At 59.5% G+C, this 26,202-nt stretch overlaps 2 protein-coding genes across 2 annotated transcripts; one reads left to right on the top strand and one right to left on the bottom strand.

Annotated features, from left to right (window-relative positions):
* The first annotated feature begins 7,980 nt into the window (after window positions 1-7,980).
* TSPEAR (thrombospondin type laminin G domain and EAR repeats) lies at window positions 7,981-21,927 on the top strand. Its single transcript, XM_074878077.1, has 12 exons — window positions 7,981-8,332; window positions 11,028-11,248; window positions 11,335-11,573; window positions 11,721-11,811; window positions 12,405-12,561; window positions 12,973-13,104; window positions 14,637-14,869; window positions 17,600-17,786; window positions 19,462-19,691; window positions 19,978-20,165; window positions 20,513-20,614; window positions 20,904-21,927. The coding sequence occupies exons 1-12, from the start codon at window positions 8,239-8,241 to the stop codon at window positions 21,055-21,057; spliced, it is 2,028 nt and encodes a 675-aa protein (XP_074734178.1). The 5' UTR covers window positions 7,981-8,238; the 3' UTR covers window positions 21,058-21,927.
* Window positions 21,928-22,706: 779 nt separating this feature from the next.
* Window positions 22,707-25,779, bottom strand: LRRC3 (leucine rich repeat containing 3). Its single transcript, XM_074878274.1, has 2 exons — window positions 25,598-25,779; window positions 22,707-24,129 (listed from the first exon to the last, which is right to left on the bottom strand). Exon 2 carries the CDS (start codon window positions 24,125-24,127, stop codon window positions 23,264-23,266), a length of 864 nt encoding a protein of 287 aa, XP_074734375.1. The 5' UTR covers window positions 24,128-24,129; window positions 25,598-25,779; the 3' UTR covers window positions 22,707-23,263.
* Window positions 25,780-26,202: the final 423 nt, after the last annotated feature.

Raw genomic sequence — 26,202 nt, 5'->3', positions numbered from 1 at the left:
GGTGATCTTCCTGCCCATCCCAGCCCTGATCCTTGCAGATCCCAGCACTGCCTCAGCTGCCGGCCCTTCTCCTGGGGTGGGTGGTGTCAGAGCCAAAGGAGAACCAGCCAGGTGGCTTTTGAAAGCGGCTCGCACCCCCTGAGATGGGACTTAGCAGCAGTTAAGATTATGGGGTATGTTAATATATAATTAATGGTAATGATACGGACGGTGGGTTATTACAGAGTAGCTGCTGGTGTTAGCAGCGTGTGCGTGAGCGCTTGGGGAGTGATTTGCAAGTGGGTCTGTCTAGTCATGTCGCTATCGTTCCTGAAGGGCGTGAGGGGGGATGAGCCGAGTCCTGGACCGAGTCCCCTTCCTCCATGCATGGGGCACCAGCCAGCCCCAGCTTGCCAGGGCAGGGCTCTCCAGGGGCACTTGGATGCGTTTAATGGGGGATGCAGGCAGGGGTCAGGTCTGTGCAGTGGAGGGAGAGGCTGTGACTCTGCGCTGCTGTCAGCTCTGGAAGGAGCTGGGTCACCCTGGCCAGAGGGGCTGTGGGAGGTGGCCAGGAGGGTGGGTGCCCTGGGGCAGGGCTTGTGGGGCTGCGGAGCAAAGGTGAGCCCAGCCGCCCCTCCGGGGACTGCGGGGTGATGGGGGAGGTGGGTTCAAAGCAGCAGGGATGCAGGATGCAACATGCCGGGGGGTGGGGAGTATCCACACGCTTGGATGCTGGGCCCAGCACGGGGAGGCTCTCCGCCCACAGCCGGCTTGGGAGTTTTGCCCCAAAACAGTTTTTCCCACACCAAAACAAATTTGGCAAATTGAACCCAAATTGGGGCTGGCACGATGGTGTTAGGTGAATCAGGGTTTCGTTGCTGAGTCTGCCTGGGACGGGTTCGCGCAGGCCCCTCTCCCGGTGTGCTGCTTCACTAGGATCCTTGTCTTCCTCTGCCGGTCCGGTCAACGTGTCGGTCCCTCTGAGCTTGGTCACCAGCAGCCATCAGGTGCTGGGGGGTTCTCGCCTTGTGGGGCAGGTGTGTTTGAAGGGCAAGAGAGATGCCCACATCTCTGAGCTGATCCCCAGGGCTTTATATCTTGCATGGCTTCCCCTCGCCACTCATCCCTCTGGGAGGTAGGAACGGTGGAGCGTGGGGCAGTGACCGAGTCGGGGGAGTTTGCTCTGATGCAGTGGCAGAAGCCTCTGGGGTTGGAGATCCTTTTGGTTGGTGTCCGTGGGCTTGCTGCAGGGGTGGCTCGGGAGGGGCCTCGCTCAGCCAGAGCTTGGCTTTGCTCACCAGTTCTTGTGATGGAGGAGGGATGCCAGAAGGGCAGGCTGGAGGGCAAGTGTTTCCAAGTCCACTTTGCCTGGAGAGGCAATTAAAAGTTGAGTTTTGTCCTTGGCTAGATCCTGCTTTGACAGAACATCTTCTGCCTTGGAGCCTAGGCATGGCCTTGGTGGGAGTGCTTGTGTTTGAGGACCTTATTAAGGTCTTAGGGCTCTATATGAAGCTTGGTTTTATGAAAACATCAGTATTGTTGCTGAAGCAGCTTGTACAAACTGTCCCCATGCAGCCTCGCTTTTAGGATTTGATGCTCTTGAGCATCTGCCCTTTTAACACCCAGTCAGTAACCAGGGGGCATCTGATTTATTTTACCAGTTAATTACAATCCCAGTCAAATGAGACTTGTGTTAGGTTGAATTCCTTCTCAGGTGTTTGATACCTTCTTCTGTGGGACCCGTGGAGACCCATCAAGGTCTTTTCCAACCTAGATGATTCTGTGATCAGCCCAGGGTGATGCCACATGCTGAGCACCCCAGCAGCGGGACCCCAGCCCTGTCTCCTGCAGCAGCCCCTGCTGCCACCCTCGCCTGTCCCCTCCTGGCTCTAATCCCTCCCCGCTCCTGCGAAGTACAATTAGGAGCAGCCTGGAGGTGGTTTCTGAAAGCCTGGACTTCAAAAGGCAGTGATGGCTGGGTGCTGCGGCGCTGGGCTGGGCCAAGGTGGGCTGTAATTAGAGCCCTGCTCAGGGGGCAATCGGGGGGATGCTCGTCGTGCTTGTGTGGGATCCTGCTGCAAGAGGCCCCGCTGCCAGCAAAGGCTGCTCTCCGCACCGCGTGGACTGTGTGGGACCGGTGAAGGGGAGGGCGAGCCGGCTTCCCTGGGACAGCCTGCTCCATTCTTGTTCCCTACCACTATGAGCCATGGACCGGGATCGCCCCTTCCCTGCAGCCGGCCTCGCACCTTGGTGGGTTATGAGAAGATGGGTGTCTGTGCCTGAGCGTCTTGGGGCTGCCCAAAGTGCAGGAGGACAGCAGAGTGGGACGGGAGCTGCGGTGCGTGGGGTAACCTTGCCCGTCTCTCTCCGTGCTAGTGGGGACCAGGCCCTGATGGCTGGGTGGCAGGCGCCTGGGGACGGGGGCTGTGTCCCTGCCGGCGTCTGCACAGCTGCGAGTGCAGCGGGGCTGTGGTGCCGCAGCCGGAGTGGCTGGGCAGCAGCACCATGCTGGAGGAACTGGCCTGAAGAAAGTCTTGGAAAACAATAGCAATTGTTCTCTGCCTTTGTTCCCTTCCCTCCCCGGATGTCGGAGGAGATGGAGCCGCGCTCGGCTGCCGGCGGGTGGGCAGAGCGAGTGTGGCTGCCTGTGCTCTCGCCTTGGCACCCGGGGATCTCGCCTCACGCGCCGCCCGCACTGCCGCCCGCCGCCCTCCCGGTCCCGCCGGCTCCTCCAGAGCCTGAATCATCGCTAATATAATTATAAAAGCTCTACATTGTCATATGGGCGAGCAATAAAATTGGCCCGTGATTCTCTTTGTCATGGGGCAAGAGGTTTTCATATGGCTGCAGAGCAAAGCGGTGCTAAAGCTGCTTTTCTTTGCTGCAGGGCTCTCAGCCTGCCCGCGTTCCGGGCAGCAAAGCCTGGCAGGAAGGAGGGCCTGGCCCCAGCCCTGAGTGCAGGCAGGAGGTTTGCTGCCTGCGCTGGGAGAGCTCTGGCTGGCAGAGGGGCTTGTGATGCCCACACCTTCCCCTAATGCCCCAGGCGCTCCAAGGTGGGCTTCAGCTGGGAGAGAAGGTGCTGGCTGGGCCCTAGCCGGGCAGCCATGGGATTATTTCTGATCCAGGCAGTGCTGTGCATCCCCTTTTATATCCCTGCCAGTCCTTGATGGGCCCAGGCATGTGGGGGCAAGTCCCCAGGCTTCCCTGCTGTGGCTTTTTCTTCCATTTACCACCATCCGCCTGCTGCGAGCTGGAGCATGCGGTCACTGCCCAGATCAAGGGGCTACAAGGCAAAGGCAGAGGGTTTCCCACAGGGCTGCCAAGGGAGATTTCTCTCCGCTTGGGGAGCGGCTGTCCCTGTCCCAGAGCCAGCCCCGGCGCTCAGGCATTACCCCAAGGCAGCCTGCACTTGATGTGGCACTTGGCACGGGGTTTGCTCGGCCAAGCTTACAGTTCCCCACGCAGAGCCCTCAGGTTTGCATATTCAGCCTGGTGAACTGCTGCTCCTGATGGAGGAAGACTTAGATGTTTGCAAAACCCTTCCCTTTCTCCCTTCTCCACTTGCAAGCGCCTGCGCTGCAAACCCCTGGGGTTTTCAGGCAAGTGCTGTCGCTGAAGAAGCACAGAACTGGGAGCAGGCTGGGGTGGGCATGGATGCCCCGGGGGCTTTCCAGCAGTAAGCGTGAAATGGGAACATCACCTCCTTCCTCTTAGGAGCCCTGTTTATTCCCTGTTTATTCCCTTTTAGCTGAGCTCAAAGTCAAGCAGGGCTTTCACATTGCAGATGGAGCAGGGAGTCCGGGCGGAGCTCCCGGGTCTCCTCCAACGCTGCCAAGTGACATGTTAACCCCCCTGCTACTCTTTGGCCTCTGTGTAGACCTCCAGAAAATACCAGGAGCACCATTTCCATAGTTTGCATGCTCGTGGTTGCTTGGCTTTGATGCATTCCATCCATATGGAGCCACCTTGCTGGAAAGTGGTGATTGCAGAGAAAGGTTTGGGGTCCTGTGGCTGTGGGGAGGTGGCTCGGCCTCTTGCAAGAGGTTTGAGCGCACTGCTGGGAGGTGGCAAAAAGAAAACAACACATTGTCACTGAGGGACAGGCAGCAGTAAAGGGCTGTTTGTCACGTGCAGGGGAGAAGTAAGGGGAGATGCGGCTGCTGGGCACTGCCTGGCCCCGTCCCAAGCAGCTCTGGTGCAGAAGCGCAGTCTTAAAGCCTGTCTTTTTGCTCCTGTCTTTTTGCTCCTTCTGGCGAAAGTTAAGTGACTGCTTTTTTGGAGCCCTTTCAAAGCCTGCCAGCTCAGCTGCCATGTGTCCTCCAAATGCAGGACAGGATGCTTGGCTCAATCCCAGCTGCCTGGGAAGGGACCTGGGCTGCAGGTTTCCAGCCCTGCCTGCTGCCTGTGGCCCTGCCGGGACGGCGGCTCCCGGCTGCCTCGTTCCGCGGGGCTGTGGGGCTGGCAGCGCCGGGCAGGTGTGCGGGTTTGCGCACAGGCAGGCACCGAGGGCTCTGGGATCCAAGCGACGCTGGTGGTTCACCGCCGCCCGGCAGGGATTGCTCCCCAAGGCAGCTCCGCTCTGGGAAGCTGGCAGCAGGACTTGCAGCGTTGGGGCGGCTTTGTGCTTTTTTTGGTGGCTTTCCTAAAAACGGTGCCTTTTGCAATCCTTCGACAAAACTTTTCCTGGCAGAACCTCTCCAAAACTTCTGTGAATTAAGTTTTTGAAAGGCGATGGGGCTAAAGACATTTACGCTTCTCGTACAAGGCTGACAGGGTTCCTGGTGCAGAGATTTCTTGCTGGGACTCCAGTTTATGTTGGTGAGCTGGACTCAGGGAGCTTATGTTGCTCCAGGAAACACGAGGAAGAATTTCAGCCTAGGAGAAAGGGCAGAGGTGGCAAGGGAGGAGCCTCGGAAGCATCTGAGGATGGAGACCCCATCCCTCTCCATCCCACCATCCCAGGGAAGGTATCGTTCCCTGCATCCAGCCTGAACTGCAATCTGGGGAACTGCGATCTGGAGCATTGCTCTGAGCTCAACATTCCCCCATCGCCTTCGTGACTGACCCCAAAGGGCTGATCCTGACCCTGTAGCTCCCACAGGCGAGACCAGCACCGTGTGCTTACCGCTCGCCTCCAGCTCCATCCCTGTGTGTGTGTGTGGCCACCACGCAGGGGTGGCCAGCCGGGCTCGGGCAGGGGGATGGTCACAGTGCTGCCTGTGGCCACTGGAGCCTGGCCGGGGGACACCCACGAGATAGTGCTGCATTTTTCTGTGCATTATGTATCGGGTCCCTCAAAGCTTTGCCACGACTGGTGCCTGTATGCACGCTGTGTTTCAAGGGAGAAAGCTCTCGCAGATGTCGGGAATAGAGACTGAAATGAATAGGGCATAACAAGCCCTAAAACATGACTTTGTGTCTGCAAATAATAAGGAATGAGTTACAGTCTTGGAAGAGCAGGAACCCCGTGTGCAGGGTCCAGCCTGTCCCTGGCGTTGATTAGGTGCCCTCCTCACACTGACCATGGAAGCTCTGCCTGAAATATTGTCTACAGATGGGTTTCTCAACCTTTTCTAACCCAGAGATGGCCAAACCTTTTTGGTGGAAATCCAAAGATCATTTTGTTCGGAGCCGCCACATGGTTTTATTTACGACCCATGCGAATTAGGCAAACGTCTTGCTGTTTGTCTCTTTTATTTCATCCTTTTGCGCTTGCTTGTGCACATAGGAATGCGCATGTGTGTGCTTAGGAACAATTTTGCAGACCGCTTCCTACTGTCTTTGGGACACGGAGCAGGTCCTGGACCCAACGTGACAGTGGTCAGTGATGGGCCCCTCTCCTTGTTTCACATCACAGACCCTGGGCAGGTTGTCCTGGGAAGGGAGAAAAGCGCTGGGGACTGCCCAAGCCACTGCACCATCCTGTGCCATGCCAGCGTCCCCAGCCCAAGGACGGAGAAATCCTTGAGGACCATCAACATCCCTGTCCTCACGGGGATCTCATTCATGAACAGCATGTGGCTGAAAAGCAGCCCAAGCCCACAGTGCTCCACCTGGCATGTCCTCCGTGCCTCATCGACAGGGGCTTCATTTCTTCCTACCTGGAAGTCCCCAGATCCCCCCGATCTGGAGGGGACACCCGCGGCTGTGTCCTTGGGTCTGGAGATGTCCCCACCGACTGGCTTTTTGGCTGAGGAAGCGCTCAAAAGCGGCTGCATCCCCTTTGGAAAAAACAGTTGCTCCAGCATCCCCGGCAGGACTTTTCCTCCCTCCCTGCGAGAAGTCGCACGGGCTGCCCGGACCCTCGCAGAGCCGAGGCTGGGTCTCGGCAGGAGACTTCCCAAAATCCGTCTGCTTGTGCGAGTCCCCTGCTCAGGGCAGTGCTGCCAGCTCCCAAAGCCATGCTTAACTTGACACATGTGTGCGGCCCTGGGAAATGGAGTGGCTCTGATTCTCATTTGTGCCGCCTTACCCCGCGCCAACCTGCCGGGAGGCAGGGCCTTGCCAAGCAGCCGCATTCCGCTCCGCGCCGGCCTCCCTTCCAACACACCAACCTCTCTGCCCGACCCGCCTGGGATACCGGGCCCCTCTCCTGCCAGCAGACGTGGTGGCGTGGGGTCCTGGTGAGATGGCTGCTCCCGGTGCTGGCGGGCATCCCCGAGGCCGTGGGGAGCAGCACGAGTCAGGCGAGATGGGGAGGTTCACACCTTCTGCATCCGTCGCGGCCGCTGCTGGTGGCTGCTGGTTGGGACCCCCGGGTTTGGGCAGTGGCTGTGCTGGTGGGCACCATCCCCAGTGCGGGAATGAAGGATGGGGAGCCAGCAGTGCCTCACCTCCACAGCTCTCTCCGGAGAGAGATTAAGCTCCGCTTAAGCTCTGCTTCAGTGTGATCCCGGTAGAGCCCTAATTCGGGGGATGCCCAGCGAGAGGCTTTGCGGGGAGGGGGAGCTCTGCACAGCCCTACTTAGCGCAGAGCATCCCCAGACGCACGCAGCCACCTCCAAGCTTCAGGGGCTGTTTGAGGCAGAGTCACCGATGGCGTTTGGGTGTCTCCAGGCTCCGGTAGCAGCTCCTCTCAGGATTTGGGACTAAGGTGCAGGGTGCTCTGCTCCACCACAGGGCTGCACCCCATGGGCTGCACCCTCCCAGTCCCAGTGCGGTGGGTTTTGGGTTGGCAAGGGATGTGGACAGGCTGGCAGTGAGGCACATCCGTGGGTCCGGCTCTGTCTGTTCCTTGCTGACAAAACCCCCAGTTTGCGACACAATTTTTTGGCGTTTCGTCCTGGCCATCCGCTTTCTATTCTAGCGCTCGCCTTGTGGGGAAGGCTTTGGGGACGGGGGGGGTGGGAGCCCGTTTCAATTGTTTGGGGAATGGAAGTAACTCGTTTTTTGGCTGGAGAAACCCAGCGGAGCTTGCTGCGTGCAGGGAGTTTTTCCACTGCTGTCTCTCCCGTTTGAACAACGTAACCTCGAGGGTTTCCGAACCGATGCTGGGCACATCCTCACAACAGGGCCGGGTCTGGTGGCTGGCCTTTGAACTGGAGCCTTGCCCAAGGCACTGACCGTGCATCACCTGCCCAAGGCTGTTTTCGGAGAGAAATATGCTCCTTGTGGGCTCTGGCTTTTTTTTGGGCAGGGTGGAATGGACTGGAGGGGGCAGAGGATCTCTCTCCAGTACAGGCTGGGACTGTGCTGCCGAAAGCCCAAGGCTTTTAGGGGCAGGAAGGTTCCCAACTTGGTCTCTCTAGGCAGGGATGAATCTCCCACCTACTCCCACGTGACCCTGGAAAAATGAATCACCAAAAATGAAAGGAAGCAAAGAAAAAAAATTTTAAAGAATTATTAAAAAATCCCTCCCCAAAGCCGCCTTCCAGAGGGTTGGGCAAAAGATAAAAGCTCTCCAAGGATCTGGGACTCCTCCTCTCCCACCACCGACTTCTCATTTAAATGTCTGCGTGCAGGCTGCAGCCGGCACTGCCTCTACAGCTGCCCCAGGGGAGCCCCCACCGACCCCCCGCCTGCCATCCCTGCCGTGCCCCCGGCGTCGATGCCCATGCAAGGGGACGGCAGAGCCAGGGCTTAGCACCCCAGAAGCAAGGAAGCAGCAGCCTGGTGTGGCACGTCCCTGAGGAGTTGGTCCCACCGGCAGACTATGCGAGAGCCCCCGGGGGGGGCTGAGCCGAGCAGCGCCTGCCTGGGCACCGAGGAGTGGACGGCAGGGGGGTCCCAGTGGATGGACCCCCCGAGGCCAGCCCCCCGATGTCGGCTCCGCTGCTGCTCTGGGTCATCCTCTTCCACTGGGCCACCAGCGGGGGCTTCATCCGGGGGGGCAGGACGTGGCAGCACTGCACAGGTAGGAGCAAAGGCTGGTGGGTGGGCTGCGCCGGGAGGGAGGCATCAAGGCAGGCGTTGACTGTGCCGGGAACCACGCTGGGACCCGGGTGCTCCCACAGATGGGATGTTCCCTGCGCTGCCGGGGCAGACCCCAGAAAACATGCTCTGTTTTGGGGGGCATGTGGCCGCCACGGAGTGCCCCAGGTGGGTCAACCCAGCCCCAGGGTTGCGGTGCCCAGGTGCCAGCGGACCAGGCCTCAGGGTGGGAGCGTGGCGCGATGCCTCGGGTGCTGGAACTGCCAGCACCCTGCCTGCGCCCATGGGCAGAGCTTGGTGGGGTCAGCCCAGCGCCCACAGCCCCCCGGTGTGGCACAGGACCAGGGAGCAGCCAGCCCTTCTCAGTGCCGTGGGGAGAGCTGTGTGCCTGTCCCTGCAGCACAAGCATCGTCCCAAGGTCTGCCGGCCCTGGGGACCAACATGTGGGGAGAGGAAGGGCTGGAGGAGAAGTAGAGGAGAGCCATGAAGTCCCTCTGGAAAGTCCCTCCCACCCTGGACTTTCTGGGGCTCCCCACGCTCTGCCAGACACAACCTACGCCCTCCTGGCAGCAAAACCTCCGGGAAAGTTTCCGTCCCGCCACCCCCAGCCGAGGAGCTGGCAGCTCCGATGGCTTTTCCTGCAGGGAAGCGCTGAGAGCAGCCTGAGCCAAAGAGGGTCCCCATCCCCTGGCTCTGCCTTCCCGTCACTGTCCCTGTGCCGTGTGGCTCCTGCGTGAACAGTGAAGCTTCAGCCCAAGTTTTGGGGCCGCTTGGGCCCAGGCTCTGTGTGTTTGGGTCTTGTCTTGGATTGATGGCAACTGTATTTATATTTTATTCCAGTCCGGCTGGCAGTGAGAAGGAAAGCTGGGAGAGATTGGAGAGTTTCTGCCCGCCACCTCCTCCCCCAGGTGCTCCGGTCTCTCCAGGGTTGTCCCCGCTGTCCCTAAGCAGCCTCAGCCTGAGGGGTCCCTGGGGTGCTGAGGCCCCAGCATCAGCACATTTAACCTCCCCCCACGTTCCTCCTGCCAGCGCCTGGTCCCAGCTCCTGGTGCAGCTCCTGGCACTGTCCGACCTGGGCTGGAACACCCCGGCCGCTCTCCCAGCCGTTAACTGCCGGCTCTGCTCTCATCGTTAGCAGCCAGTGATGCGGGAGGCAGACTGGGATGCACATCTTCGGGTTTAGGGATTTGGTTTTGGTTTTAGGACTTGATCCCTTCCCAGCCCACAGCCTCGGGCACAGCCTGCGGACCTGGCTAAGCTGTCCCCTGGCTCATCCCAGCCTCCCCCAGAGAAGTTGGGGGCTCCTAAACCCCTCTGCATATCCAAGCCTGAATTCATCTTGTGCTTTTTGCTGAGAAAAATAGGAACTGATCATTCCCCCAGTCATGCATTTCTGAAATAAGTCACTTCAGTTAAACCTCCCCCACCAGGGCTTTGCTTTAGGAGCAGCTTAAACCAGCAGAGGGGCAGGCAGGGGGGATGCAGAGGTGGCAGGGTGGGAAGGACCTCGCCAGTCTCCCTGCTCCGGGCTGGATGGAGCCACACGAGCAGATTCCTCCTTGCTCTGCCCGTCTGGCTGGCGAGGCGGGGCCCGGGGGGAAATGCTTCCCCTCTCCAGCTGGTTTGGATTCAGACACATGCCCGTCCAGCCTTGCTCACAGCTCCCTCCCTCCTAGCTCTCCTGCTGTGCCCCAGCAGCCGAGATTTATTAGTACAAATAGGAGCTAAAAGCCTGGTCTCACTGGGGATGGGACAGAGTCAGGGATATTTTAGTCTAGCCAAGTGCTGCTTCACCCTCTGGGCATCATCATCGAGCCCCTCTGCCCTTTGCTACAGATGTCGCAATCCTGCCAGGGAAGCATTCAAAAATAAAACCTGCGCGGGTGCTGAGGTGGGGAAGGTCGGGGAAGCACCCACCGTGGGCACAGCCCTTCCCGTGGCTGCAGCACGGGGCTTTGCGAGGCGTTGGACTGACGGCGACCCTGGCACTGTTACGTGGAGACGACTGCGGTGTGGGTGCACAGTGCTGTTCTTCACCTGGGCGATGCCCTGGGGCTGGGCACGTTGTTTTCTCCTCTGGGGAGAGGATAATTATTTAATGAGCAGTTTTGGTGCCTGCCAGGGGAGTACGTGCATGTGTGCAATTAGGGTTGGGTTGGGAGAGCCGGGACCAGGACTAGAGGGGGGAGTGCTGTGTCCCACCACCCTGGGGACAGGGACAGGCGGCCGCCCCACGAGCAGGCCTGTGGGTGCCGGGTCCCTGCTTGATCTCCTGGCTCTGGTTGCTGCTGCTGGTGGATCCTGAGGAAACCGGTGGCAGCTTGGGGCTGCCCAGCCAGCAGGTCCTAGCCCCAGGGTCAGCGTTCAGAGCTGCATCCATGGGATGGTTTGTGCAGGTGAGCCTGCGCGCTTGGTGTTCCCGCTGTGGGGATGGAGGTGTCAGCCTTGATGCCTGCAGGACAAACCTTCTCTGTGTCCCCGAAGCTGGGCACAGACCCGGGAAGGGGACAGCAGGCTGTGGGCCCCGCCGCTGCCGTTGGAGCGCTCTGGCAGCGCTGGCTGCCTTGAGCAATCCGGGTGACAGAGCACCACACTGCAAGGTGGGGACCCCATCCCACAGCGGGACAGGGTGGGATGGCTGCCGCCGTCGTGACGTGCTCCGCCGTCTCTCGGCACAGACCTGCGCCCGCTGGACATCCTCTCGGAGGTGGTCCCCACCGGCGGGCTGGCCCGCGGCATGAGGGTGTTTCAAGTAGAGGGGGTGCGTGGTTTCCAGCTCGCCGCCTCGCAGCCCCGCGCCCTGGGCTTCCCCGCCTCCCGGCTCTTCATCCACTGCGACCGCTTCCCCGAGGAGTTCTCCATCATCGTCACCCTGAGGGTCCTCAGTGTCCCCGCCAAGGTAAGCGCTGCCGGCCGGGCACGGAGCCAGCACAGCCCAGCCCTGCGGCTTGCAGCGTGCAGATTTGAGTCCATGCCCTCCCGCAGAGAAACGAGTATGTCTTCACGCTGATGGCGGAGGAGAGTCCCAGTGTGCTGGTGGGGCTGCGCTACGCCCCCGACAAGCTCCACTTCCTCTTCTGGAGCCAGGAGCGTGCCGGCGGCTGGCAGACCCGCGTCACCTTCCCCAACGTCTCCCTCTCTGACAACCAGTGGCACACGCTCATCCTGGCTGTCTCCGGCCAATCCTTCTCCCTGACGGTGGACTGCAGCATCCCCAAGGACGTGTAGGTTGGGGACGGTGGTGGGGGGCTCAGGAGGGCTGCGTGGGGGTGCCAGTTCCCTGGCAGGGCACTGCTGCTCCACCAGCATCTCCTCCAGCCAGCAGCAGGTGCCATGAAATTGTCCCCTGCCTCTTCTCTGCCTGTCTGCAGGGTGGTGGAGACGCCGTTTCCAGCCTCTCTGTCGGTGAAGAGAGCCAGCTTCTACCTAGGCAACAGGAGGAGAAGGAAAGGCGTGTTCACGGTAGGTGAACACCGGTGTGGGGCTGCCTTGGGGTGCTTGTGGCTGGCCCTGGGGTGAGCTGCAGCCCCCTCTCAGCCCCCGACGCTGTCAGGGCTTGGGCCATGGTGCGGGCAGTGGAGGTGGCCGGGGCTCCCGCTGCCGGGCTTGGTCCCTGTCTGGCTGTGGGCATGCAAGGGGCAGTGCTGGCCACTGGCACTTTGTGGGGCAAATGTGGTTTTAAGAGGATGTTGCCAGAGGCGCAGTGACAGAAAGACAGTTGGTGGGACAGCCTCATTGATAAAAAAATCAGGGCAGTGCCTAATCCTGACCGGTAGTGAAAAGCAGAGGTGGTGAAAGCTGCCTGCAGCTAACGAGCCCCTTGCCAATGCTCCCTTTGTACCAGCTGTTAAATTGCCTGGGATAGAGATTTTGGCAGGCTGGGCACGTAACGAGGATCTGGTAAATGTGCGTGAATCCTGTGGAGGCTTCCACGGCCCAGGAGGGAGGGCAATGCGCAGGAGTCAGGAGGGAAATCCAGGGCATGAATCACCTGCGGTTTCCATTTCTTGGTCTTGCTGGACTTGCTCTCCATCCTGCTGCTCCCGATTTCCCAGGGCTTGCTGAGACAGCTCGTCCTGCTGCCAGGAGCTGATGCCACCCCTCGGATATGCACCGCCATGAACTTTAAAGTAGCAACGCTCTCTGTCCCCACTGTCCTCCAGGATCTCCCCATGAAGCCAGCAAGCAACGAAGTGCTAAAATACCCCTACGGTCAGTAACTCCCTGCGCAGGGGCTTGCTTGGCCACCTTCTGCGTTTGTTGAGGAAGGTTCTTTGCATGGGGCTGGGCACAGAGCAGAAGTGAGGGGAAGAGGGTGTCCCCAGCACCCTCTGTTTCTCAACATGTGTGTGGGGTGGGATCCCTGTCTGAAACCCCCTTGGAGAGCCGGGGTGCCTCTGCCCGGGTCCCTTGGCAGCGCTGGGCTCATGCCAGTAGCCCCATGGGTGGCCAACCCCTGGGGTGACTTCCCAGCTCAGGGCTGGGATGCCGTTTCCTCTGTTCCCTCGTACCCATCATCAGGATGGGACCGGGACGTCCAACTGTCCATGGGCACGGGGATGAGCCTCACTGCTCCTCCATCGTGTGCGCTGAGGCACCTGCCTTGCTCCTCTCTGTGCCCAGAGACTGACACAAAGGTGACCCTGGGGTCCCGTCCACCCTGCACCAAGCAGGAGAAGGCGCAGTTCTGGTTCAATGCCTCCCGGCGAGGGCTGTACCTCTGCAATGGCAGCACCTGGATTTCCATGCTGGAAGGTACTGGTGTGCAATGTGCTCTCAGGGATGGAGGGAGGCTCTTGCAGCAGAGGAGGAGCAGGGATTTGCCCTTGACAGCACTTTGGGGTGGGAACAGTGGAATGAGGGGGCTGGGGTGTTCCCCTGCCTCTCCACTGCTTGGCCAGGCTTTGCTTTGCTCTCGGTGCCCACATCGACACTGCCAGTGCAGCTCTGGGTTCAGGTGCCTCTGTGCCAGCTCCCTGCTCACTCACACAGTGCCCCTGTTGCCCACCTTATCCATGTTGCCCATCCCTCCTGGGGCTTCTCTGGTCAGGAACAAGTTCCCGGTCTGTCTGAGTGGGACAGCTCACCCCACGGAGAGCTGTGCCTTGGGTGCTGGGGTGCTCTCTGCTGTGGAGTCCCAAAGGCGCAGGTGCTCCCGATGCCAAAGCGCTTGTGGGGCGGATGAGAAGGAGCAGAAAGACTCATCAGCTGCCAGAGATACCAGAGGGAGCAATGGGAGGGTGACGGAGGCAGAACCCTGTGTTGTCCCAACTCTGGTGGCCTTCACACAGAAAATAGCAGGGCAACATTGGAGCAACAAGGTGGCAAAGCAAGGAGAGCCTGGAGGGATGGACATTATTCGATAATGAAATGGATTTCGCCCACTGTCAGTCTCCCACTCGCTCCAGGCAGTCTGCCCAGGATCCCTGGTGAGGACGTGGAGTATGGGGCATGCCTGCAACCAAGCCATCCTTCCCCCCTCTCCTGGGGTTTTTCTTATGCTGGTGCTCATGTGGTGGGTTTGGATGAGCCGTTTGCTCCCCACAGAAGCTGGCAGTGGCTGGACTCCCCATCCTTCCCTACGTGTGGAAGTCATCAGGATTGGCACAGTGTCCTTGTTTTGCCAAGGAAACCTCATGCTGGGACCTTGCTGACCTGCGCCCCTTGGTGCCACCAACACTGGCCCTTCTAGTAGCCTTTCCCCTGCCGTTTGTCCCTTCCAGTGCCCACCCGTTTGCTGTTGGGACTGCTCTTAGCGTTTCTGTTCTAATTTCTGGCATTAACTCTGTCTAAGTCTTCTCTAACTTCTTCCAGAGCTCATGCTGACTCCAGCCAGAGAAAACATCTGGTGCGGGGCTGCTGCAGGTGGGTGTGGGTTAACCCGGCTGGTCTCAGCAGCCCAGACCCTTTCGCTGTAGGTCTGTTCCTCTCCTCCTCATGCGCTTCAGGATACTTACATCACTTTGTAAGAAGCAATCAAAATCCATTGGCATGTTGTTCTTCCCCCCTCCCAGAGGAGACTGCCTGGCAGAGCGTTTTGCAGCCCTGCGCTCCACCAGAGAACAGGCAGGGCTGGATGGGGCTGGATGTGATGGAGTCAGGCCTTTTACCACCCTCTCAGGTTTTGGCCCTTCACCACCAGCAACACCAGGACCTTCATTTTCCCCCGTAAAGCTCCATACAGCAGCAAGCGCCACCGAGCCAGCTCTGCTATGCAACGTGGGGCACCTCTCCAGGCAAGGTCATCTGGTTTTAACCTCACCCCTCTTTTTTTTGTGGTCTCCTAGTCAAACAGAGGCTGGACTACGTGGAGGAGTACCAGAACCTGGCGACCAACTCGGAGACAATGGGTGTTGAGGTCTTCACCATCCCAAAGGTGGGACTGTTTGCAGCCACTGCCAACCGGTACACCCCGCCAGGATCAGCCATCTATAAGTGGACTGATGGGAAGTTTGTGCCCTACCAGAACATCCCCACCTACCAAGCTCAGTCCTGGAAGTATTTCACCATAGGAAAGAAGGTAAGTCTGCCTGGAAGGCTATTTCTGTGCCTTCATATTTCAGTGTATTGAACTGCAATTGCCCAACACTGGCTTCACCTCTGAAGCCCTGAGTCTCAGCCATGGTTTAGGAGGTGAATCTTTCTCTCTCCTGTCTTTGATGGGGTCACATTAGTACATATATCCAGCTGGTAAGGGTCTGTCCTAGGGACTGCCAGCTGATCTGTGGGCTGCCCTCTGAGTTTTACTATTTTTGCCGAGACACAACTACATCAACCCAGGCCATTTTCAGCAACTGATGTTAGCAGCATAGGTAATTGCATGTCCAGAGTCTCAGATCTCTTCCCTGGCGACCTCCAGGCTGTCTGCGAGGTCATCCTCCAAAGCCAGCTGTTGGAGCTGAATCCACCCCCATGCGCTGGGGTTCTTTTCTAGCAGGCTCTGCCTGTTCCTGCCTCAGATGTAGTGAGTGCCACGGTCAAAATGACCTTCGTGCATTGTGCAGAGCTGCAGTGAAGCCTAGTCTGGGTGTGCTTACCCTGATGAAAAGGCTGACCCCCCTGGGAAGCAGGGTTTGCTGCAGTTCCCATCTGGCACCGTGAAGCGAGGCAGCTGTCACCCCAGGCAGTGGCTGTGGCATTTGTCTTGGAGATAGACAGCTCCTAACGTGGGAGCACAGAGAGCAAAGCCCTCCCTGAGCTCTGACTGTGGCAGGTGTCCTGCCATGCATAAGGTCCACTCTGGTCTCAGAGATATACCTGTGGTCTTGGAGAGCCATCGGAGCCTGTAGCTCCCTCCTGAGATGCACCAAGTCCAGCCTTGTGCATTTTTAAGCCTTATTGCTTTTAAATCATTCCAGGACTTTGGAACCAGAGTATCTGCCTGGTTCCTCTCACTGGGGAGCTACTCAGAACTTTGTGAGGAGCCCCGGGCAAGCTGAACAAACATCTGCTGAGAGCCGGCTCTATGCAGAGCTCCCAGAAGAGCTGGGATCATGCCCCTGCCCCTGGCCATGACCTGTTCTGGCTTTGTCACCAGACCCCATGCAGGGTGGCTGCAGGGCTCCCCCATCACGAGCCACGTGCTCCAGGGTACAAACAGGAGCCCTCCTGTTTGGATACAAATGGGCCACGTCCGCCGTTGCCTGCCTGGTGGTGGTGTCCTGCAGAAAACCTGGTGAAGCCCTGAAAATGCAGCTGTGTTGCAAAGCTGGCTTTGGGCTGGGAACACGCCTGCCAGACCCAGTGCTGCACTTGCCCTGCAAAGCCCCAGCTGTACCCTCACGGGCAGGAGACAGGAACATCCTCGGCTGGGTTTATCTGCTGATGGGAACCACCTTGAGACTCCCCAGTGTTAGTCTGGACCCACGACACCCCCTTGCAGTGACATCTGTGTGGGCAGAGAAGACCACCAGGCTGGGGGGTCCTGACTCCCTGTGGTTCCTACACAGCGAAACACCCATGTTGGTGCTCACCAAGGTGCACACACTCTGAGTTTGCCCTCAGGTTGTCACGGAGAAGAACTTCCTCAGACTTGCTAGGCAGGATGACCTCTCTCCTGCACAGCTTGGGGCAGGTTTTCTAGTTGGGGCTAGCCTTCGTGCTTCAGAACAGCTGGGGACAGAGGCCCTGTGTGCAGCTGCTCATGTTTCTGCATGGAGATGATGACCAGATAGGTGTTGCACCAGCAGCGGTATGGATCTCTCCAGTTAGCCCAGATTCCTTGCACACGTTGCAGGTGGGATGCACCTCTGTAGGTGTCCACACCTCGTTACCGCACCAGGACTGCTCTGCCAGGATGGGGTGAAGAGCCCCAGTGGGCAGTGTCAGGGTCTCCTGGTGGCCTCTGGCCATGGAGAACAAGGGACCGCAGGCTCCTGAGTCGTGGGGTTGGCTCCAGGCCTTTCTCATCCCTCTGAAGCTGTTACTGAAGATGCCCTGAAAGGACTCCCTGGGCTGGGGCTCGCAGGAAGAGCTGCCCAGCACTGAGGGTGCACCTTCCCAGGAGCAACATGTGGGCCCAGCACAGGCCTCCACTGAGGGTGGAGGGTCTCTGTCCTTGGGGGTGGCTGAGCCTTGGCTGGACAAAGTCCCAGGCTGGTGCTGGCAGGGTCCTGCACTGGGCAGGAGGTGGGAGACCGCCCCTGCTGACTGTTTTCTGCTTGTGGGCCGTGTCTCTGTGCTGCTTTGTGGCCTAAACGGGGGGATAACCTCTGCCACTCCATAGCAAACGCACAGAGTAGTGAAGCCAGCACGCCACACCGCACACTTCCACGAGCTCGGATGTGCTCCCTGCCTTGTGCAAGGCCATCCCTGCCGCTGCACGCTTGTCCTCGATGCTCGCAGCGGGTTTTTCTTGGTCTAGAAAATGTTTTGTCTCAGGTAATCATTATCATCGTTATGATATCTGTGATTTTTTTTCTGAATAACCTTTCCTCATGGGGAAGGTTTGGTAGCTGAGACCCCGCTCCCTCCCCAGCCAGTTTGGCAGCACAGCCGTGCTCTCATCCCTGAAGCCCTGGCTCTGTGGGCAGTGGGCACTGCTGCTGCCATGCACAAAGATCCCCATGTCCCACTTTGGGGTGTACTGTGCTGCTTGGAGGCTGCTCAGGGACCACTGCCTGCCAGGGCTGTCTTGCCACCTCGGTCTCTGGCCTCGCATCCCCCACCCGTCCCATCTTCACCCTGCCCATGCTTGTCTGCACCATGTTAGGAGGAGAAAACCAAGATGTCCTGGCTTGTTATTTTTCAGATCTTCCTAGCAGTGGCTAATTTTGAGCAGAATGACAGGGGTCAGGAGTTCTCTGTAATATACAAGTGGAGCCGCAGGAAAGAGAAATTCATCACGTACCAGAGGATCACCACGCACAGCGCTAGGGACTGGGAGGCATTTGTCATTGAGGGAGAGACTTTCCTCGCAGTGGTCAACCACAGAGAAGGTACCCAGCCCTTATATTCCCTACATCCCGGCTCAGACGGGGCAGGCTGCCCTGCTGTGATGCTGGGGACCACGGCGCCCTGCCGCAGGCACCCTGCTCAAGAGCATCCTCCCGTTGCCGTGGAAACACTGCAGCTCCCTGCGCATCCTCTGCTGGAGTGCAGGGCAAAGCCGGGGAGTCAGTGCACACAGCTTGGGGTGCCGTGTCCCTCAGGAAGCCTGAACCCTCGCAGGGCCTCTCATTTTAGGAGAGAAAAGCACTCGGGGAAGTGGCTGACTTGTCTCCCCCTGTGGGGGACAAGGAGTGGGGATGGTGTCTTTGCTGAATCTCTGCTTCTTTTAATTTGTTTCCCCAATGCTACCTAACATGGCAGGGTGGTGAGAGCAGCTGCATGGGTTTTCAGGGGCTGAGCCTTTTGAGAAGCCAAAGCTTTGGCCTTGTGGGCACACAGGAGACTGAGGGAAGCTGAGCAGGAGCCTGCTGACGTCCCTCTCTCCCTCCCTGGGCACCCTGCAGACATGATCCAGCCTCATCCCCCTCCCAGGCCATGAGTTGTTCTGGGCTGGGGCGTGCACCCCTCAGCACGGGGGATGAACAGGTCGATACCACAGCCCTGGCTCTCCAAGATGCTCCCACCTGGGTTCAGATGCTGCGCTGGTGGGCTTCTTCCCTGCCATCAGGGCTGGCTCCTGGGCCATCAGCTCCTCTGGCACCAGGCTTAAAGCTCGTGGCAAGTTGCTTGGCCACCCTGCTCTCCCTGCAGCCCTTCTTGCCAAAGCCTCTTCCACTTCCACCCGTTAACACATGGTCCTGCTGCTGCTCAGCCACCAGAAACACCAGTGGGGCCAAGCCAAGTACAGCAGCACTTAGTGAGTGGGGTGGGAAGGGGCTGGTGGTGCTCCCCTCCTGCTAGATGAAGCTACCTCTTTATTAGAAGAACATCTCTGGCTGGAGGGGTCATCCCAGGCTGAAGGTGCAGGAAGGTTTTTAGCTTTAAACCCAGCTGGGTCCCACACAGACATGAGGTCGAGATGCTTGAACAGAGCCTAGGAGCTGGATGGGGTACGTGCTTTGGTGCTGGTGGGCTGAGCCCGAGTGCACGGGGCAGGCTGCAGGCTGTGGCATCCCCTTCCTCTTTCTGGAGTTCATGCCATCATTGGGGATCGTCAGCTCCAGAGCCAAGCACGGGGACGTAGCAAAGGAGTGCTAGAAAACATCAGTGCGGTGCCGGTCCAGCTGTGGCCCCCTCCCAGCTCTGCAAGCTTTTGTGCAAAGGGTGATGGCAGCCCCTGATGTCAGTAGCTCGGGGACACAGCTGGGACTGGCCCCACTATGCATGGCTTCCCTGTGGGACAGGCACAGGGCTTGGCCACCCTGGGACGCTGGCATGGTGCCTCTGGTGTGCTGCTTGTGTGGGGGCACAGCACCCTCCTGTCCCTTCTCTGCCAGGGGCTGCCATGGAGCTGCCACAGCGCTTGGGAACAAGCTGCCAGCGTGTTTGATGGGGGTGGAGGCTCTAAAGTCTCTCTGGCTACTTCTTGAGGAGCAACCAGTCACTAGCAAACAGCCTTGCAACCTGCTGGCAAATATTTGTGTAGCCAAACCTGTTTCTGGGTTTTGCCAGGTATTCCTTTTCCTCACGGAGCACATCTGTCTGTCTGTCTGTCTCCCCCAGGGAATAACCACAACATAGACAGCGTCATATACAGGTGGAACCCCAGGACAGGGTTGTTTGAAACCAACCAGACCATCCCTACCTCTGGAGCCTATGACTGGGAGTTTTTCACCATCGGGCCGTATTCCTTCCTGGCTGTGGCTAACACGTTCAATGGCACATCCACTAAGATCTACTCGCACATCTATATCTGGCTCAGTGGCTCTTTCCAGCTCTTCCAGTCTATCCTGGTAAGGCTTGGCCACTGATTAAACTCTAGTCCCCCCTCTGGGTTTAGACAAGCCAGGAAATAATTACAGAGACAGATGCTCTTCAGTCCTCTGTAAAGGTAGCGATAGTTTCCCCCTGATTCTCCCACAGGGATTGATGCAGCAAAAATTATTTATCCCTTGGAGGGTTTTAGGAGTGGGTAACTTCCCCACTGCACCTCCAGCAGGTCCCCCCACACCTCGCAGTATCCATGGCTTGCAAAGGCTTATCCACATCCAGCTTCTCATGTGGCTTCCTTCCTCACAGACATTCGGTGCTGCTGACTGGGAGGTATTTCGTATCGGGGACAGAGTCTTCCTGGCTGTTGCAAACAGCCACAGCTATGACAGTGGGATGCCAGCACCTTCTAACTTCTACGCCATCAACTCCTCCATCTATGAGCTCAACATCACTGCTCAGATGTTTGTCAAATTCCAGGATGTCCTCACCTACAGGTACCTGTGCAAAGAGTCAGGGTGCTCCCCTCAGTCCACATCCTTCCCCTGCGCAACCCAGAGGTCTCCCATAGGGCTCATGCAGGCTTGAATGCTGCCAGGGACTGAGACTGGCAGGGTGGGCAATGGGTGACAGGTCCTTGGCACTAAATCCCAGTGGGAGCTAGGAGAAGACCCTGAATTCAGGAACAAGGGTGGATTTCCTTTCAGGAACAGTCTGGGAAGAGCAGGGTCCTCTGTGCATCATGAGGGTGGCAGAGATTGGGGTGGGGTGGCCTCAGCCCTGTGGATGCACAGCTGGCCATGGAGAGGCTACCTCACGTGCCCCTCTGCTTCTTCATCCCCAGTGCCCTGGACTGGGAGTTCTTCTCGGTGGGAGATGACTCTTTTCTGGTGGTAGCAAACTCCTTTGATGGCTTCACCTTCTCCGTTAACAGTATTATCTACAGGTACTGCTGTGGGATGACATCAGGGCTGGGGGGGGGGGTTGGAGGGTTGTTCCCAGCAGGAACGACCCTGCTGGGAGCCCAGCGTGGGTACATCTGCCCAGAGAAGACAGACAGGACTACTCCTTGTTTCTGGAGAGGCTTCTGGGCAGGAATGAGAAGCCCCAGTGAGGGACATCCCACCCTGAACCACAGCGGGGAGCTGGGAGATGCCAGCCCTACGGCTCGGCTTTCCTGCCTCCTTTCAGGTGCCCAGCTTGTGCCCCAAGAGCTAACTGCCCTCCCTGTGCAGGTGGCAAGGCTATGAAGGCTTCGTAGCGGCTCACCACCTCCCCACTGTCGGCTGTAGAGACTGGGAGGCATTTCACACCGCTGAGGGCTCCTACCTCCTCTACTCCAGTGCCAAAGAGCCACTTTCCAAGGTGCTCAAGCTGAAAACCACCTGAAGTGGCTGAGACACGCTCAGCTCATCGCCAGGATCGGGGCAAGCTGAGCATCGAGGTGAAGATGGATCACAGCGCCCAGGGATGGCCACAGCATCAGCCCTGCAGCTGGCTGGCTGCGCGCTCCGCAGAAGCGGGAGGAGGAGGAAGGGAGCTCCAGGGCTCTCTGCAGCCTTGTCCAGGGGCTGGCAAAGGGGCTGCAACCCTGCTTTGGTGCTGTTTCTCCTGGGAAAGGTCTCCTGCCGCGTTCCAGCACCACGTCCTACCCAAGGTGCCTGGTGCCCAGGCACTTCCCTGGGCTCGCCAGGACCCTGGCGCTTGGCAGCCCCCAGCCAGGAGGGACCCATTGGTTGTGGCCAGAGCTTGCGCAAAGCCAGGGAAGAAAGAGACTGAGCAAGAGGCAGAGGGAGGAAATGGCATGTGAGACATTGGGGAAAAAGGTGGCTTGGGGCTTGGCCCTGGCTGCCCAGTGCCTGGGGCTGCGATGCTGCTGAGGACCCATCTGGTCCAACATTGCACACAATGTTTTGTGTCCATCTTTGGTGGCCTCACCACCCCATCCCACTGCTGCGGGTGCCTGCCCACCCTCCTGCTCTGCCATGGCCGGCTTTGATCGTCCTCGCCGAGTGACCTGTGTATATTGAACAAATCCCTAGATGTGTACAAGGACCGCCGCTGGTCCTTGCACCCCTTCGCATGAGGTTAGCGACTCCTGAGCAAACCTGCTGTGCACTGGGACCAATCCAGCTACCGTGGGCACGGGAAAGACTCCAAACTGCTCCAGGTGAAACTGTGGCCTCTTCTTTTCCTCGCCTTTGTCTGGGGGACTCTTTTGCTTAATCAGAGCTCTAATAAAGTGTGCACCCAGCCTTCATCCCACGTGCAAGCTGTGGGTACCCGGGCAGCTCTGCCTTTGGCAAAGGCTTCCCTCCACTCAACAAGCCACCCTCAACCGAGACAGAGCCATGTCCATGGCCATAGGTGGCCCACAAGGATGAGGTGGCCCTGAGCACAGCAGCATGCTGGGGTGAGGGTGCCCCTCTGCCTCCCCCCCGCCTGGGACCCTCTGCCTCTCCTGACTGGCCCAGAGCATTGCTCAGCCTTCCCTGGCCCTGGGGTTCCTGTGGGGCTGAGCCACCCACCCTTGTGCTGTGGACCTCGCAGGAGGTGCCAGCCCCTCCAAGAAGGGGCTGGAGGGGTCACAGCCTGAGCCACCCCAGGGTCCAGGCCCAGGAGAGCTGCTACAGGCAGCCCCCGCAGACCCTTCCTCCCCCAGCCCAGCCGTGGCTGCAGCTGGCTCTGCCAGGAAGCACCATTTCTTGCTTGTGAAACAAGGCAGAACTTGATTTGTTTCCATCGTGCTGAGCCACGAGAAGCGTCTCTAATTCGGCCCCAAGGAAGGGTGAGATAAGGCGAGATGTACCAGACAAGATGCAGAGGCACCATTCGGCCAGCTGGCCCCTGCTCAAGGCAGGCTGGGGTGAGGGTAGAGGGGACGTAATCTAATGGGAATCAAGCTGGTACATTGAATTTAGGCTTGTCTGCTTTAGGAGAGATTGAATTAGGACAAGCTCAACCCCCTCGAGCACCACTGCCCTCCCCCGATGCCCAGCTCCCAGTGCAGCACAAACCCTGAGGGCTTTTCCTATGTGTGGGGCTTTATTGAGAAATCAAGGGTTTGGGAGATCACCCCCCGGTTGCTGGCAGCAGGCAGAGGCTGCCGGGACGCTGTGCGCGGGCTGGGGCAGATGTTCTGCTCTCTGCAAGGCCAGTCCCTCACTGGAGCCAGGATGGGGTGACCCCACTGCACAGAGTGACCCATCCTCAGGCTCTGGGGACCTCTTGGCCCTACAAAAGCCCCCACCCTCATCTGTATCCCCCCAGGGGCTTGTTCTCTCCAAACTCTATGGACCCTGAGCACATGGCTGGGGCTGCTGTCCCTGCGAGCCCAGCTCTGGCAGGGGAAAAGGGGTCTGCGTGGCGGGGGCTCCTCCCTGTGAACCTGGGATCCATCGACAAATCTGCGTGGGGTGTCCCCAGCATCCCTCCCCCATGTCATTTGCTCACGCTCGGTCCAGCATCTCTGGGGAGGGGCAAAATCACTGGCACTTCTTTGCAGGACTGTAGCAAACACTGGAAAATACCACAGAGAAGCTTTGAAGCCCACCAGGCTGCAAAGAAGCTGGGAACAGGGCTCCCCAATCCTGGGCTACAGGGCAGTGCTGGTGGTTTCTGCATGGCCCTGGGTGCTCGGCAGTGACTTCAGGTAATCCACGTGCTTGCAGGTGTCCTCTCGATTGTGCCGGACATAGCAGATCACGTAGACGATGACCATGGCAAACCAGCCGAACATGGTGATGAACATGGCCACGTCCGTGGTCCTCTGACGCACGCTGCAGAAGTTGACGCCGGCATCCAGGACCTGGAGCAGCGGCTTGCCCACGTACTCCTGGCGCGGGGCCGTGTGGCAGGTGATGTCCTGGACGGAGTCGGGGTCCAGCCGCGCCTCCCACAGCACCTCCTGCAAGGCACACTCGCAGTGCCAGGGGTTGTTGGCCAGCCGGAGCTTGGCGTTGAGCGCCAGCAAGGCCTCCTTGGGGATGCTGCGGATGCGGTTGCTGGAGAGGTCGAGGGTACGCAGCCCGGCAGCCACCCCCTTGAAAGCCGCCCTGTCGATCTTCTCGATGGCGTTCCTGGAGAGATCAAGTTCCTCCAGGTGGGAGAGGTGCCTGAAGGCATTGCTGGGGATCCTGGTGATGCTGTTAGCGTCCAGCTTGAGGAAGACTGCGTCTCTGGGGATGTCCTTGGGGATCTCCTCCAAGTGCCGGGAGCTGCAGAGGACAGCCTTCGCCCCCGCCCGCTCCGTGCACTGGCAGCTCGGGGGGCAGGAGCTGCCCCAGGGGACGCACAGCAGGAGGCAAAAGAAAGCCTGGGCGATGCTGGCTGCTGGCGTGGTCGTGAGGGTCATCTTGCACCCGGCCAGCTCGGCATGGCTGCTGGCGATCCCCCGGAGGCCACAGCAGCTCCCAGGCAGCAGGGCGGCTCCTCTGCGCTCCTGCAAAGGCTCTCCCATGGCTGGAGGAAAGCGGTGGGGAGGGGGGGGGCATAGGACACAACGTTATTTCCTGGAACGCCGCTTACACCTCATGTAATGTGCCCTGGCAAAGCGGTGAGAGACTGGGCTCAGGAGCCCGGAAAACAAGGGCAGAATGATACTGGCTACCATGTTTTCCAGGGCAGCTTAATTTAGTTTAAGATTAATCATACCTGGACATAAAGCTGCAGAGATTAAAGCCCCTACTCACCTCCCCCCCCCCCGCCCCCATCTCGGCACAGACCACCCAGGCAGACAAAGGGTGATGTCAGATGGGGGTGTCGAGACGGGCACGGCCCGGGAGCCTCTGCCCCAGCCTGCTGCCAATTTCCACGTGGGATGCGGTGATTTGCTGCCGGAGAGCAGCAGCAGTAAATTCCTATCTCACCAACCCCGAGTGTTAAAAAAAAATGATGAGTCAGACTCCCTGGATCATCAGACTGGCTTAATCACCACCAGGTTTTTAAATAACAAGATGTGGAGTTCTTTTGCTTTCCCCATCAGGTCCATGAGCTGGTACAAGTCACGTTTCCAAGGGTTTTGCCAAAGCAGGCGTTTGGAGGTGACTTCGTTTTCTGAAGTAAACAAAGAGTATGGTTGCACAGCCTGACTCCGGGAGCTGGAGCCACTGACTGTCACAGTGAAGGGGGTGATCTGGGAACCCCAAGGGCCACCCCAGCCCTGCTGGGGATAAGGCAGGAGGTGAAGCAGGGTGGGTCTTCTTTCCTCCGGCCTTTGGTGCAACTCACACCTCTCCTGCTGCCTTGGTCAGGCTGGGGGGAAGAGATCCCCATGGAGGGGAAAGTTGGGGGGTGGGACCCTGGCAGACCCAGGGAGCCTTTCACCTGGGAATAAAATTATCCGTGGTGATCTCAGCTGGGCACCGAGCTGTTATCCCTCAGCATCCTTCTGAGAATGAAATCCCCCTGGTAACAGCATCCTTTAAGTACCAGCATCTCTCAGGTCTGAGCCTCCACAGGGCACCCTCCGGGGGATGCTCATACCTGAGGGCTGCTGCCAGCGGACCTGCCCGTGGCCCTGCCCAGGGCTGTGGGACTGCGCAGCGGGTTCTTCCAGGGCAGATGAAGTCCCACTGCCCGGGAATCCCTCTGGCCTCCAAATACCACCGGGGTCTGCCAGCCCAGTCTCTCCGGGGGAAGCGAGGATGCACTTTGCGATGCCGGTTCCCACCGCCTGCCCGAGCCTGCTCCCGTCCCTGGGAGGGCTCCGAGGGGCCGCAGCCGCCCCCGTCCCGCCTCCCCAGCCGGACCCCGGCGTGTGTGCGGGGGGGTGATGCCCTGCCCCGACCTGCGCTCATGCCCCGGGGGCCGGGGCAGCCGGACCCTCCCGGCCCAGGGGCTTGGGGAACCGGGGCCCCGCCGGGCTCCGCGCAGCGGAACCACCCCCCACCCCCCCCGCCGCTCCCCGGTGCCGGGGGGGGTCCCTTACCGGCTCGCCCGGGGGCGGCTCCGCTCCGATTCCGCTTCGGTTCCGGCTCCGGTGCGCGGCGGCTCGGCCGCGATCGGGCTCCGGCGCGGCCCCGGCGGCGGCAGCGGACGAAGCGCCGGCCCCACCTGTTGCTGCGGCTGCTCTGGCCGGGGCCCCGGGACGGACGGTCCCCGGGACGGGCGGTCCCCGGACGGGCGGTCCCCGCCGCGGCGGCCCCGGGCGCTGCAGGGGCGGGGCAGGGCGGGGGGCGGTGCAGGGGGGGATTGGGGGTGCCCTGTGGCAGCGCGGGGGGGGCGGGCAAGGAGAGCGCGGGCCCGGGGCGGTGGGAACATCCAACAGCACTGCCCCGGGGCTGTAATACAGCCCTTTAGTGCTGTAATTGAGTGACGGCTAATTAGGTCTCAGCAATTCTCCTGAATTGCGGTTGGGGGCTGCGGGTCTCGAAGCTTTATCAGCCGCTTTATCGCCTCTTCCCTCCCCGGCCATGCCCCGGGCCTGGCCCCCCCTGCGCTGGCTCTCGGCGGAGCATGGGGGGGGGGGGGTGGGGGGACGGACCACGAGGAGACATGTCTGGAGGCCAGGAGCCACGGGAGAAGGTGCCGTTG

The sequence above is a fragment of the Strix uralensis genome, chromosome 9 (assembly GCF_047716275.1).
Source record: "Strix uralensis isolate ZFMK-TIS-50842 chromosome 9, bStrUra1, whole genome shotgun sequence".
In the NCBI taxonomy this organism is placed as follows: domain Eukaryota; kingdom Metazoa; phylum Chordata; class Aves; order Strigiformes; family Strigidae; genus Strix; species Strix uralensis.
The sequence above is the reverse complement of the archived record's forward strand: the minus strand, read 5'-3'. Positions and strand labels throughout refer to the sequence as shown.

Bases quoted from the DNA above. Each gene is read 5' to 3' on its own strand.
- TSPEAR (XM_074878077.1), top strand. From the start codon at position 8,239: ATGTCGGCTCCGCTGCTGCTCTGGGTCATCCTCTTCCACTGGGCCACC. The intron at 11,574-11,720 runs GTAGGTTGGGGA...GCCTGTCTGCAG, and splicing joins TGCAGCATCCCCAAGGACGT to GGTGGTGGAGACGCCGTTTC. The intron at 14,870-17,599 runs GTAAGTCTGCCT...GTTATTTTTCAG, and splicing joins ATTTCACCATAGGAAAGAAG to ATCTTCCTAGCAGTGGCTAA.
- LRRC3 (XM_074878274.1), bottom strand. From the start codon at position 24,127: ATGGGAGAGCCTTTGCAGGAGCGCAGAGGAGCCGCCCTGCTGCCTGGG.